This window comes from Anguilla rostrata, chromosome 12 (genome assembly GCF_018555375.3).
Source record: "Anguilla rostrata isolate EN2019 chromosome 12, ASM1855537v3, whole genome shotgun sequence".
Taxonomy (NCBI): Eukaryota; Metazoa; Chordata; class Actinopteri; order Anguilliformes; family Anguillidae; genus Anguilla; species Anguilla rostrata.
Window position 1 is genome coordinate 35305545 of NC_057944.1, and position 13351 is coordinate 35318895.

Below are 13351 nucleotides of genomic sequence, written 5' to 3' on the forward strand. Positions count from 1 at the left end.
TATATGAAACTGTCTTTAATTTCACACCTCAGGAGGCTGGGGAATGGCATGTTCCAAACAGGATTTTTGTGGGTTGTGTAAATAGTGGTTATATCATTTTATTGTTTAAGAAAAGCCCCAAAAACAGAGATGGAAAATGGATTTATTATTAGATAAAGGGATACAATTAGATAAAGAGATAAAATATGCCACTTTAGAAATTATGTTCTGATCCAGGCAAAAATTCATTTACTAAATTATTGGCAAGTACACACATAATGATTAATTGATAGTAATTGGGAGTACTGAGCTGCCAAGGTTGTCATTTCTGATTGCTCAATAGGTGGTCCATTTCTAGATTTGCACTCTTATCCAGGCGACGTACAAAAGTGTAAATACCACAGTATGAAACTAGGGAAGTAGTCAAGTAAGGACACGCATAGTAATTGGGATGTAACTGATTGTCTATGTATAATGATCAGTGTCGAAACAGGCTACATGAAGGGGTTGTACATGCTGTTTGGATTATATGTGTTGACGGGAATCCCCCATAGACTCCACCCCTATAGACCCCCCAACAACAAGCCACTAGGCAGCCACTGCAGGCTTGATGACTTTGTTGCTCTCTCTGGCGATTTTTTGTCAGCTAATAGCATAATTATATGGAGGCGACCTTTTGCTTTCTCACAATGGTCAGTAATGTTTCCCTTAATTCTTTATTCTTTATTCCATACAGTACTGGGTTACACACTGGAAGGATCAGGAAAATTAGCATTCCTGAAACTTTCTGCAGGTTGGCGGAGACATCCTTGAAGCGATACGACAGAATCGTGACTGTTGTGACGCACTCGAAGAGCAGAAACACAGCTATCTGCGTCAGGCAGGTGTTCAGAGCCTTGCTCCTGGCGTCAGTCTGCCGATGATGTAAGCAAGTGACTAAAATATGAATGTACGAGAATAACTGAATGGACACACTGATAATCTGCATGGCTGCTGTGATCGCCAGCCCATAGATGTTGTTGACAGTCAAGTCGCTGTCACAGGAGAGGTTGACCAGGGAGGGGTTGTCGCAGTAGACGTTCCTGATGAAATTCCTGCACCTGGGCAGTCTGACTTGCAGAATGAACAGGCCTCCCACCAGAATGAGATCGAGCCCCCACGCGCTCGCTATGAGGAGGAACAAAGTGAACGGGGTCATGATCGAATTGTACCTCAGCGGCTTGCAGATGGCGGCGTACCTGTCGAGCGCCATGACCGCGAGCAGGAACAGGATGCCCCCCCCGTACATGTGCAGCAGGAAGGCCTGGAGGACGCAGGTGGGGTAGTAGACGGAGTGCTCCAGGGTCACGATGTCTGCCAGCACCCTGGGGAGCATGACCGTGATCCCCATCAGGTCGTTCAGCGGCAGGCTGAAGAGGATGATGAACATGGGCTTGTGGAGGTTCCTCTGCCTCACGATCAAGACCAGAATGGTCAGGTTGCAGAAGACGGAAAAGAGGTAGATCAGGAGCCCCACGAAGAACATGGGGTACTTCGCCACGGGGGGCATGTCAAAGTGGTTGATCTTCAAATTGAACTGAAAGGTTCCATTTGAAGAGCTTCCCTCCATCGTCGATCGTCTGAACTCGGGCCTGAGCAGAGACAGAGAGATGAGCCAGTTTATTTACTCTTGGTGTCTACCTGTCTTGGAGTCTACCACAACCTCGAAAGGCTAAAAATCCGATATCTACTGAAATTCATTTTAAAGAGACTGTAAAAATACTGCACCTCATGCTTGATACAGTGACAAAAGAGACACACACACACACAAAAACAAATGCCGTCCATCTGGGTAGAGGTATAAGCACTCGCCTACCACCGCAGAGATTCAATCCCCGGCAGCGGTACTTCCGGCTTGGTCAGACGTTCCTACGAACACAATAGGCAGTGTTCGCGGGTGGGAAGCCGGTGAGGGTATGAGTCCTTATCGTTGCGTTAGCAACTCCTACTGGTTGGTCGGGGCGCCTGTTCAGCGGGGAGGGGATCTGGGGGAGATAGCGTGAACCTCCGCACACGTTACGCTCTCCCAGTGAAACTCCTCACTGTCTGGTGAAAAGAAGCGGCTGGCGACTCCACGTGCATCGGAGGAGGCATGTGGTAGTCTACACCCTACACCCAGACCGACAGAGGATAGTGCATCGACCAGGACCATGATACACACGGGGAATTGGTACAGAGAAAATGGCAACAAAAAAAATATTTTCCCCAAAGAGAAAATTCACCTCAGAGCAAAATCACACTGATCTGTACTGTGCAGTCTTCCAGGCCTTCATTTCAACACACAGATCCCTCTGTAGGGACCTTTCACACAGGAGGGCTCCGTACCGCACACTCACTGTGATACAGGCTCATTAAAAACGGAAACAAATTAAAACTGCATGGAACGTAAAATAAATGAGGTAATTTAAATGCGGTCCATGTGTAAAAAAAAAAAAACACTCAGGTAATCAATTACCTTTTGTCAGCATAATTTTCATAATGCTGTATGCTGGTAAAGCCATATTATTCTTATACAACACCTGAATGCATTTCAGTACTGTAAGGCAAGGACGAATTGCATTAAATATGATGTGTTTTGTGTAGTTGAATTATATTAATAATTAAGTAATTAAGTAACATCAGAATTTTCTTGCAGTTGAACTTACCTTTTCTTACCTTGTAGTCCTCTTGATTTGGCTTTTTTAATTTTAAGCTGTTTTACCATGAACGACATCAAATCCTACAGCTCTCTGTGCTCTTGTTGCATTTGCCGGTGGATGACCTGTCAACGTGCAGAGGTATTTAAACCATGTGCAGAGTGGGCATGTGACACAACTCCATGGGAACCACACACAAACACACTGAAACTGTCTCCCCTGAAATTAGGGAGACAGGGTGCTGTGTGTGTGCACGTGTGTGCGCGCACGTGTGTGTGAGTGTGCGTGTGTGTTTTCCATCACTGGTGGTGGTTGTGGTGATGACAGCTGAGGATGAATGTCATCTGGGTCTGTTGATCTCATTTACTTTAAGTCACTGAGTAGTACTCTGGAAAATCTAATTTGATTAAAATATCATTTGTATTCTTCTCTGCTTCATAATCCCTGAGCTGTATCTTTAATTTATTGTTATGGTATGTCGTTTTTGAGGTCAAAGCAGTCATGCTGTAAGTGTAACAATGTCTGGAAAAATTATGTTTTAAATACACTGCAACAATTGTACCATTTGTTGGGGATCACATTTATTCGTCAAATTGCCTTTATTATCAATATTGACAACAGTAGCAGGTATAATTGACGTGCATTACAGCACCTTCCAGAATTGCAGTGCAGGCAGCGTAAAATTAAAGAATTACTTTCCTTCTTGAAGAGTGTCTCCAGGTCGAGTTGTATTATGGTACATCTGTTGTACATGCTGTGGTTGTTGTAGTGGCGCTGCTTGCTGAGACTTTAGTCCTTTTCAAAACTGGGATCACAAACCTTCCACAGAAACCCGCCCATCAAGGGGACATCACTGAAAACATTACAGAGTATCCAGAGCCTCTAACCTCTGATCATTCATCATCACTTGAAACTGTTTTTCCATCTGACAATACATTGACTCAAAAAAAAAAAAAAAACACCTCCACTACGGCAGGGATGAATTATACACTAACAACCCTTGTCTGAAAAACCTTTAAGAGGGTATTTCGAATTTCATTTGTGTTCAATCCATACACGATTGGATTCAGAAGTGGAGGAACCAGAAATATCAACATTCCCATAATTTTTTGCAGATCAACGGAGACATTCTTGAACCTGTGTGACAGAATGGTGAAGGTTCCCACGATTTCAAATATCACGAATATGACCAGCTGGGCAACGCAAGTGTTAATGGCTTTATTTTTGGTGTCCGACTTCCTCGTGACCAAGCACGCGATGAGAATCTTAACGTAGGAAAACACCTGAACGGACACGCTTATAATCTGCATGATGGCGGTGTTGAACAGGCCGAAAATGTTGTTCAGCACGGTGTCGCCGCAGGTTAGCTTCAGCAGGGACGGGTTGTCACAAAAGACGTTCAACACAAAGCTTCGGCACCTGGGGAGCCTCGTCTGGAGGGAGAACAGCGAAACTATCAGGACGGAATCGAGGCCCCAGACCAGCGAGATGATCGCCACGACGAGCCTGGGCGTCATGATGGCGGTGTACCGCAGGGGCTTGCAGATGGCGACGTAGCGATCGAACGCCATGGCGGCCAGTATGAAGAGAACGCCGCCGCCGTACATGTGGAGCAGGAAGCCCTGCAGGACGCACAGGGGGTAGTGGACCTTGCTCGTCTCCGTGACTATGTCCGACAGCACCTTGGGCAGCATGGCGGTGATCCCCACCAGGTCGTTCAGGGGCAGGCTGAAGAGGATGAAGTACATGGGCTTGTGGAGGGTCCTCTGCGTTATGATCAGCAGCAGCAGGGTCAGGTTGCAGAAGACACAGAACAAGTAGATCGCGACTCCGAAAAAGAAGATGGGGTACTTCCCTCCCGGGGGTATGAAGAATGGGTCTAGGCTGAGCTCAAAGCTGATGTTGAAGGACCTGTTCTCCATCAGGAGCAGCAGTGGCCCTGTGAAACAGCAGAAGAAGAAGAAGAACGCATCTTACCACACATTCAGTCCTATTTTAACACATACATTATACATTGGCGGCACATGGTAAACATGTAATGTGAAAAAATACCTATTTGTTTTGGTTTCAAATACTTTTCTACGCTTTACTGATCTCGTCTGGTGTATCGGAACCAATGAAATACTTTGCACAAAAAGTGCAAACCCCATCTTCCAGTCATATCGGCAGGCTCAGTTACACCAGGCAAGATCAATAGAGCACAGAAAAGTATTTGAATCCAAAACAAATACGTATTTGACCCATCTCTGTGTAAAATATGTACCTCACCTTCCGGGGAAGAGCGAAGATGGGAAGAGCGAAGATGTGAAGGAAATTGGGTAGCTTGCTATTACTCCGCTGTCTTTTATGGGTGCCTCCTCAGGATGGAATCACGTCACGCTCGGCTCTGAATCTCTCAAGACCTCTTGTCCTCTGACGAAGACGCGTCTTAGGAACACACCTGTTCATCACCAGAAAGTATGGGATTGGTTAAAGTGTGCGTGCTACTTAACATTCGCGCATCTTCAACGCCTAGTAAATTCTTCATTCTGAAATCCATGCTGCACTAGCGATTTTCATTTATGTTTCATTAATACACTACTATAAACCCAATGATTCTTGTTTTTTCTATGAAAAAAGTGATAGTAATGACAGTAAAAGTGATAGTAATGTATTTTTAAAATATACAAGTAAAATACATTTCCTGCAATTTAGCTCAGAATAGATTTCTCATTTTATTTAATCAGGAAATAATGAGCACAGGGTATGAAATATATATATATATATCATTTATATTGTAATATATACTGTATAACATTTAGTCCATTTTTCATTGCTCAATTCATCTCGATACATAAGGGACACTTGAAGATGTGGATAATGCATAGAGAAGCCTTTCTCAAGAGGTTGTTTTGTAATATAATAATGTTAGACCCCTCTTTTTCATGTGTTGCCTTGTATACTGAAAATCACCGCTTCAGTAATTTTTGGAGTGTCTCTGTTTCAATATATTTGCACTGTAAGTCTTCATAGCAAGCTTTCAGGGTAATATTTCCTAGAATAACAAACGGTCTTATTAATGTTGCCATATTTTTATAGAGCAAGTGCAGTTGGCAATAACACCACTGCTTTTCTGGGAGTCAAAAAATGGTTGCACCAATAATATCGACACATTTTTAAGTGTACTGTAACTGGAGCTGTTTACATAATGTGATGGTGCAAACTGATACAAAAACACTGTAGAGTATACAGTCTGAACAAAACAGCCACAAAACACTGAAAGTATGCGCACACACACACGCGCATGCACGCACACGTGCACACACACGCATCCACGCACGCACGCACACACACGCATCCACGCACGCACACACACACACACCGCATGCACGCACGCGGCACACGCCACGCACACACACACACACACACATGCATGCACGCATACGCACACACACACGTACACACACACAGGCAGGCTACACACACCTGATCCACCAGACAAGCTGTGCAATGGTAATCCCACCCCAGGATGAAAACTACCTGGGTGTGCACCCTCACAATGTATCCCGTTGGCTTTTTACTTTGTAAAGCTACAGCAAATATAACAGTCAAAATATAAAATCTCAAAATGAACACAGTGTGAGATTTGCTAATCAAAAGGTCACTGGCTTAGAAAGGTTTCTTTACCCTTCCCTATTGACCTGACTACATAGGCAAAATAAGTGTATTTAAAACTTGATGAAACCACAACTGATCCAACCCCACATACATACCGTATTTCGCGATTAGCAAAAAAAAAGAAAATGTAATAATTTTTTTTTTTTTTAAACATGACCTTCATAATTGGTTGCTGGTTTAAACAGCCCTACACAGTATGCTCTTTAGAACCAACAGCATTTTGACACATGAATATTGCAGATATTAATGATTCATTCAGTTACTTTTTGTTACCTATAGCCGCGTTTCCACCGCAGGAACTTTACCCCGGAACTAGGAACCTTTTGAGGAACTCAGTGCATTTCCACCGCAGGAACTAGGGTCTAAATTTAGTTCCGGGGGCTTTATTTTACCCCCCAAAAAGTTCCTGCTCGGGGGGTAGTAATTTCCGAAAGTACAGGAACCTTTTGGGTGGAGCTTGCAGCGCTGAACATTTCTGATTGGTCGAGTACTCGCAGCATTTTTTTGTGTCTATTTTCAGGCGCCATGTTTAAAAATATGCAGGTGCAAACCGATTCATTTTCATAATAACTTCAAATCAAACTTGTATGTTATGCGGCGCAGTAGCCTACTTTTGGTTATAGCCTGCCAACGTCTTGGAATTATAACGTGTGCTCTTCTGTTCTTTTCTTGCTTTAGTATTCGTTTTATAAAATGCTAAGCATTCGTGCTGGGACAGCATATTACGTACTAAAACATTCAAACGGATTAATTCGGTTGCTGAATATTTTCTTCCGGATTTTTTTTGTTAGTCCGTTGTAATTGACTCAAAACGTTTGATACAGTTTTGTGAGGTATGCGGTAGTTCTGCGTAATTCACATTGGTGATACAGTAAAAGCAAACTGGAAATCACCTTCCGCACTTTTTGTCCGGGTAAAATAACAGGTTAATTCTAGTAATCGTACCTTTAGCTTTTTCAGACTGCTGTAATTTTACTCTGCCATTCTTTAATTCCACAAAAAGACCAGGAAGACTATGGACTAATTTATGGTGCATGGTTCGCATCTGGTGGGCACACTTCGCTGCTCGGCTAGCAGTAACTTCAAAGGAAAGTAAACGGTGGCTGTACCACTACTAATTTAAATGTTCACGCAAGTCCGAGTTTTCGTTCTATTCTTGTCATTTTGCGATTAGCCTATATAGAATTGACGATGAGAAAGTAATCAAACAGCAAATTGTTTACAACGTGTGCATGTTGTTGCCAGTTATATTGGAAATATGAATGCATTCTGTCACTTCGGATGTCAAGACATGAAAGCGAATGTTCGCATAAAAACATAATGAATGTGTTTGAGAGGATGTATAAAACAATTACAATCTGACTATTGGTCTGTTATATCCTATTTGTTGCATAACAACGGTCCAAGTTCAACTACCAACGACAGTTTTGCTTGACAACGGTAAAATATGCCCAAACGGCTGCCGAAGAATATTTCAATTCCAGGTGATTAAATCGATAAAAATCAATAAATACAAAAGTAACCATATATAGTCATTGTTGGTAACCCGTTGTATATAAGTGGAATAAACCCCTCCGGGCTGTCCCGGTTATTAGAAAATAATGTAGGCTACTTCGGTGGTAGTATGGGGTTACAGAAGAAATCATATGATAGATGGACCGACGACAACGTCACTTTTTCATACGTCAGTGGGCTAATTTGCCTAATCTTCGCGGGACTTTAGACCGCGGTGGAAACGCAGACAACCATGGGCTGAAGGAACCTTTTAGTTCCTGGTAAAGTAGTTCCTGGGACTAAAAGTTGTTGTTGCAGTTGTAACATTGGACTTTGTCAAGATTTGTTTACATTTTAGAAGAATTGTTCTCACCTCAAACTACTCTTTGTAGTGTAATTTCACTGATTTTGATCACATTACTTCTATATAATTCAGTGAAAAGTGAAAATTGTTCTGCCGGTTCTCACCTATATATCTTCTTGACTACAAGTGGTAATGACATTCTGTGACCAAGGAATTTGAAGTGAACTATACATGTCAAAGAAATATTTTATTTGCACAAATAGTATTACTTTATGTAGAAAAATACTGGAAGAGGTAATACATGTTTAAGCTGATTTAAAAAATTTTACTAGTAAGATACATTAGACTGTCAGTTATGTTGGTATGAACTGATAATCATCTGTTTATAAAGGATGTCTTTCCATAATGTGTGTGAAAAGATTGTTCAAGTTGTGTTTATTGTCATTCTTCTCATTAGAGATTGTAAGAAAAAGAATGAAATACAAGACCACAATGCAGCATAAGAACAGCCATAAACAATTAAACATTTTCCTGCTTCTGGGGGGATTTATATAAAAGTCAAAATGGACAGGATGTGATCCATGAAAACCGTAGCTTGCCTTTTGAGCAGACTGTGAAACATGCACGTACTGCAAGAGACATCCCTGAAATTAGCGATCCGCTGGACAATGACCTGCACCATTTGCCATAGATGTGGTCTTGGCAGGTGGGTGGCGAATAGCGCTAATGACAGACTGGATCTAACTCCAGCATAGTTATTCAATACAAAACTGTATTAGCGAAAAATACAAAACTGTATTGAATAAGAGAACATCAGACTGAGGTCGAAGACAGCAGTGAGTGCACACCTACACTAATACATGCTGCATTCCAGTTTCAGTGCTGGATTATTTGCCTCATAACATACTGACTTTGACCTCCGCTTGTAACCGTGGAACCAGGTTACAGAATGCAGACTGGCACCATAAGATATTCTGATACATATTCCAGCTAGTCTGTGGATGTTTTCTTAGTTGTGCTGAGATCCCAATTTGGGGCGTGGGGTGGTTTGTACACTCCAGGTCTGAGACATTATGTATGACGTTCTGGCTTGGGACTAGAACAATGTGTGCATTTTGTAAATGGTAAATGGACTGCATTTATATAGCGCTTTTATCCAAAGCGCTTTACAATTGATGCCTCTCATTCGCCAGAGCAGTTAGGGGTTAGGGGTTAGGGGTTAGGTGTCTTGCTCAAGGACACTTCGACATGCCCAGGGCGGGGTTTGAACCGGCAACCCTCCGACTGCCAGACAATCGGTCTTACCTCCTGAGCTATGTCGCCCCTATTTTGTATATTGCAAGAAGAGTTTTTGGATGGTCAAAGTTTTTGTGTAAACAAAAACAAAAAAATTTTAGCTTGAAAAGATGAAAGCATCTGCCCTAACTGTTCATTAACATATATTCTACACACATGCAACTGGGCTTTTGTTTCTGTTTCCTGTCAGTAAACAATGGAAAATTAATGCACAGCAATGGAGAAGGAAGAGCCAGCCATTGTGACAGTTATAGTGCATTTTCTGTTATGCAATACCACTTGCCCATCAGATATCGGACACATGACAGCTTTAACAATCTGAGATTTCAGGAGCAGCTACACAGTTACAGGTACAGGGTAATATAATACTGATGACCACAGTAACACTTCAGGTATTAGGTTCAAGAAAACATAACACTGTTATACACATGACGTAACAGCTGTCAAAAGATGACATAACAGATGATGTCAGTTTATGTTAAATGACATAAAACTCATTGCTTTTATAGGTAGATGTTTTGGCAGCTGTTATGTTGATATGACAGTTTTTGTCACTTGCCAAATTCAGCTATCTGTAGCAAAAATGTTATGACAGCTGTAATGACAGGGAATTCATGACACTGTCATAGCCATAAGGAAGAGAAGAATTATAAAAAAAGACATTGACAGCTTATGACAAAGAACATAACAATGTTATGTTCCATGTAGTGTTTTTATCATTGTAAAAATCACTTTGCATAATGGCCATTACCCCTGATTTTGGATACTTGGTTTGGGAATGCTTGAGAAATTCTCTGGTCATTAATTTTTATTTATTTAAAAAAAAAATTTAAAGAAGGAAACTTTACAGACACTGCTGTTTACAATGCAGGGTGAATAACTATGAGGATCCTCTTTGATCTCTTCCCTTTTCTTCTGCTTTCCACCAATTCTGCTGTGCTCCACTTGATGGCTCTCTAGACTATTACAGACCAAAGGGTAGAAATTCCAGGTTCAGAAAGTAAAAGTCCTCCCCGGTATTTTGCTCCAGTCGTTGGAATTTGCCAATTAGCACAATTCTTCAGCCAGGAGGTAGAACTAATTAGTGCAGTCAGCTGGCTGAGTTCATGGGTGGAAGAAACACATGGGAGGACTTTTACTTTCTGACCCCTGAACCTATGAGCTGAGGAAAAACTATTAATTGCAGAATCACAGCTACAAATACAGTGACTGTTTTTCTATGCATTGATACACAGCTGCTGCATAAGATTTAGAAGAAAACTGAAATGTGTGTTGTGTGTGTGTGTGCGTGTGGGCATGTATTACTATCTTTGTGAGAACCAAATGTCCCCACAAGGATAGAAATATGAGGAAAATTACTCAAGGTGGGGACCTTTTCCTGGTCCCCAGAAGATCAAGAGGCTGTTTTAGGGTTAGGGTTAGGGTTACAATTAGGCTAAAGTTAGGGTTAGGCATGTAGTAGTTGGGGTTAGGGTTAGGGTTAGAGGTTACAGAATGAATGTAAGTCAATGGGAAGTCCTCACAAGTATAGCAATACAAACGTGTGTGTGTGTGTGTGTGTGTGTGTGTGTGCGTGCGTACGTGTGTGTGTTTGCACCTTACATGTGAGTATGTCTGTGTGTTCTCAAAGAAACTGGAAAATCTTACTATTGTAGCAAGATTTCTGCCAAGTGCAAATAGCTTACAATTAACTAAACACATTGCAAAGCCTAATAATATCAATCAACTTGTTGACACTTAAAATCCAATTTGCCTCCATTGAAATGTGAGCATCACACAACATTATTATTATTATTATTATTATTGTTGTTGTTATTGTTAATAATAATAAAAATAATAATAATAATAATAATAATGTATTGTGTTGCTGTTGTTGTCTTTGTGATTGATTAATATTAATACTATTTATATTTTTATTAGCACTTAAACCTACATTTTAATTCAAAATCTTTGAATTTAAAAAAAAATTTATTTAGCGTGTGCCTTTACTTATCATTACTGACAGTGACCAGGTCCTCATATTTGTATTGTACTTGGTAAGGACAGTGAGGTGGTTAATTTCATTGTGTGCTACCTGCATCCAGCATTGACCCAATATTCATGTCGGCTATATCATTAATCATGTTAGCATCAGCCCGCTGGGAGGCTCCTCTGGGCATCGTACGGTTGTACGATTGCATCACCTTTGCCTGGAAACTGTTATTAATGGGGCCCAGTGCGGGTTGTTTTAAGGATGTCTGATCAACCGATGTGTCAAACTCTGCCTAGTGAGACTGCAGAAACCACCAAGCAATTAATATTAGTTATTAGCTGTTTTTTTTTTTCACCTTTGCTAACGATGCGCATCGCTAATAATGCCTCATGGTATTACCTTTCAGTGTTGCATCATTGTCTTGGGGGTTTAATCTTTTCATCTGTTGTTCTCAGTACCTACAAAGAGGTCCCTTCACGCTTTTTGTCATCAACTGTATTGTCAGAGATTTTATTTACTGCTTTGTCTAAATGTTGAATATCAAACATGCTTCAAGGATGTTTTGTGCTCTTTCTGGTGAAAATAAACTAGACAGATTAAATTGTGAAAGCATTATAACAAAATCAAAGACAAAGCAATACATTTTATTAATTTGAGATCAGTGCATCTTCATGTTACCCTAATAAAAGTATAATTATTCTCTTTTATTTGCTTTGAAATGTGCTGCTACTGCTTTCTGTCATTAGAAACTCATCTTCCTCTGCATTGTGTTCTAGTGTCTGTTTAGGGCTGGCAGTCCTGGGCATCATTGCAGATGTGTATATGGTGTCAGTGTCCGATATTTTCTTACTAAAAACACAATGTAGTCTGGATGAGATTAGGTGAACAAAATACAGAAGCTATACAGTAGTACAGCAGACTTAACTGTTCATGCACTTTTCAAAAAGAAAATGAAGAACCCTGACAGTGTATTGCAGGGATATTAAAATCTGGCCATCAAGCCCTTCAAGATTGTGTTCTTGCCTACCTGAAAGTTAATTTATCGATCCGTGCCTCTGATTGGTCAGAGATTAGACTCACCTGGATTAAATCAGTCTTGACTGGAATGGCTAGAAAAGATAACCAGCTGTACTAATGACCTAATGGGGGCCAGATTGGAGGTGTCCCTGGTGTATGGTGCAGTGTCATTGATGTATTTTTATTTTCTTTAATTGACCGGGAAACGTCCTCAGACAGGCCGAATATTAATTAGACACGGACTCGCCGAGCTGTGTAACGGCTGTGGTCTGTGGAGCCGCAGAACGGGGGGGCAGGCGGCCTGCCAGTGGCCACAGCGGACCTCTCCTAATTGTTTTGTGTCCTGGTCACTGGTGGTGGATGGAGGCCTTGACTCAGGGGGGGTTCCTGGCTGTAATTGATCCAGCTTTGGGCCCTGCGGAGCTGCCACGCCCACCCCTTGACTGTGCACTCGCTGCTGGTCTCCATGACCCCCTGTTAAGGCCCTTATGTTTAGGAACCACAGCTCTCAGGGGCTCCTGAATTAAAGGTTTTAAAGCATTTTCTTTACATTAGCGTCTATTTTAAGCCTAAAATGAATCTGAATAATGCAAATGCGAGTATCAATGAAAAACTTAAAAGGTTAGAATGGCCCACTAATGACTACTCTTGACGTAATAGCAGGTGATGTCCAAGTTTTGTCTCATCAATTATAATGCAATGTATAATCCAATTAATTTTGTGGGTTATCATCCAGTAGATAATAGATAGATAAGTAGATACTATTTATTTATTTGCTTATTTGTGTATTTATTTATTTGGTTGGTTGGTTGATGGCCCTGTAAGTTGTGTATCTGTGTGTACTATCAGAATCATTTTACCTGTTGAATCTGTATTATGCAAATCTCTATCAAATACGAAATCTAACATCTGAGACCTTACCAGTCGGTATAGCAGCCCTTCTAATCGGGGGCACTC

At 41.3% G+C, this 13351-nt stretch overlaps 2 protein-coding genes and 1 long non-coding RNA gene across 4 annotated transcripts in view; 1 reads left to right on the forward strand and 2 right to left on the reverse strand.

Moving 5' to 3' along the window:
- LOC135236192 (uncharacterized) overlaps positions 1 to 3215 on the forward strand; it is a 66095-nt gene extending 62880 nt beyond the window's left edge. For both annotated transcript variants that reach the window (XR_010324526.1, XR_010324527.1), the window contains exon 3: positions 716 to 3215. This is a non-coding gene — a long non-coding RNA (uncharacterized LOC135236192). The remainder of the gene's footprint in view (positions 1 to 715) is intronic.
- On the reverse strand, positions 507 to 2756 carry LOC135236187 (olfactory receptor 52E4-like). The gene is made up of 2 exons (XM_064302419.1): positions 2664 to 2756; positions 507 to 1610 (listed from the first exon to the last, which is right to left on the reverse strand). Exons 1-2 carry the CDS (start codon positions 2729 to 2731, stop codon positions 638 to 640), a joined length of 1041 nt encoding a protein of 346 aa, XP_064158489.1. The 5' UTR covers positions 2732 to 2756; the 3' UTR covers positions 507 to 637.
- A 133-nt stretch (positions 3216 to 3348) lies between the features above and the next one.
- LOC135236189 (putative gustatory receptor clone PTE03) lies at positions 3349 to 4589 on the reverse strand. The gene has a single exon (XM_064302423.1). It carries the CDS (start codon positions 4574 to 4576, stop codon positions 3638 to 3640), a length of 939 nt encoding a protein of 312 aa, XP_064158493.1. The 5' UTR covers positions 4577 to 4589; the 3' UTR covers positions 3349 to 3637.
- Positions 4590 to 13351: the final 8762 nt, after the last annotated feature.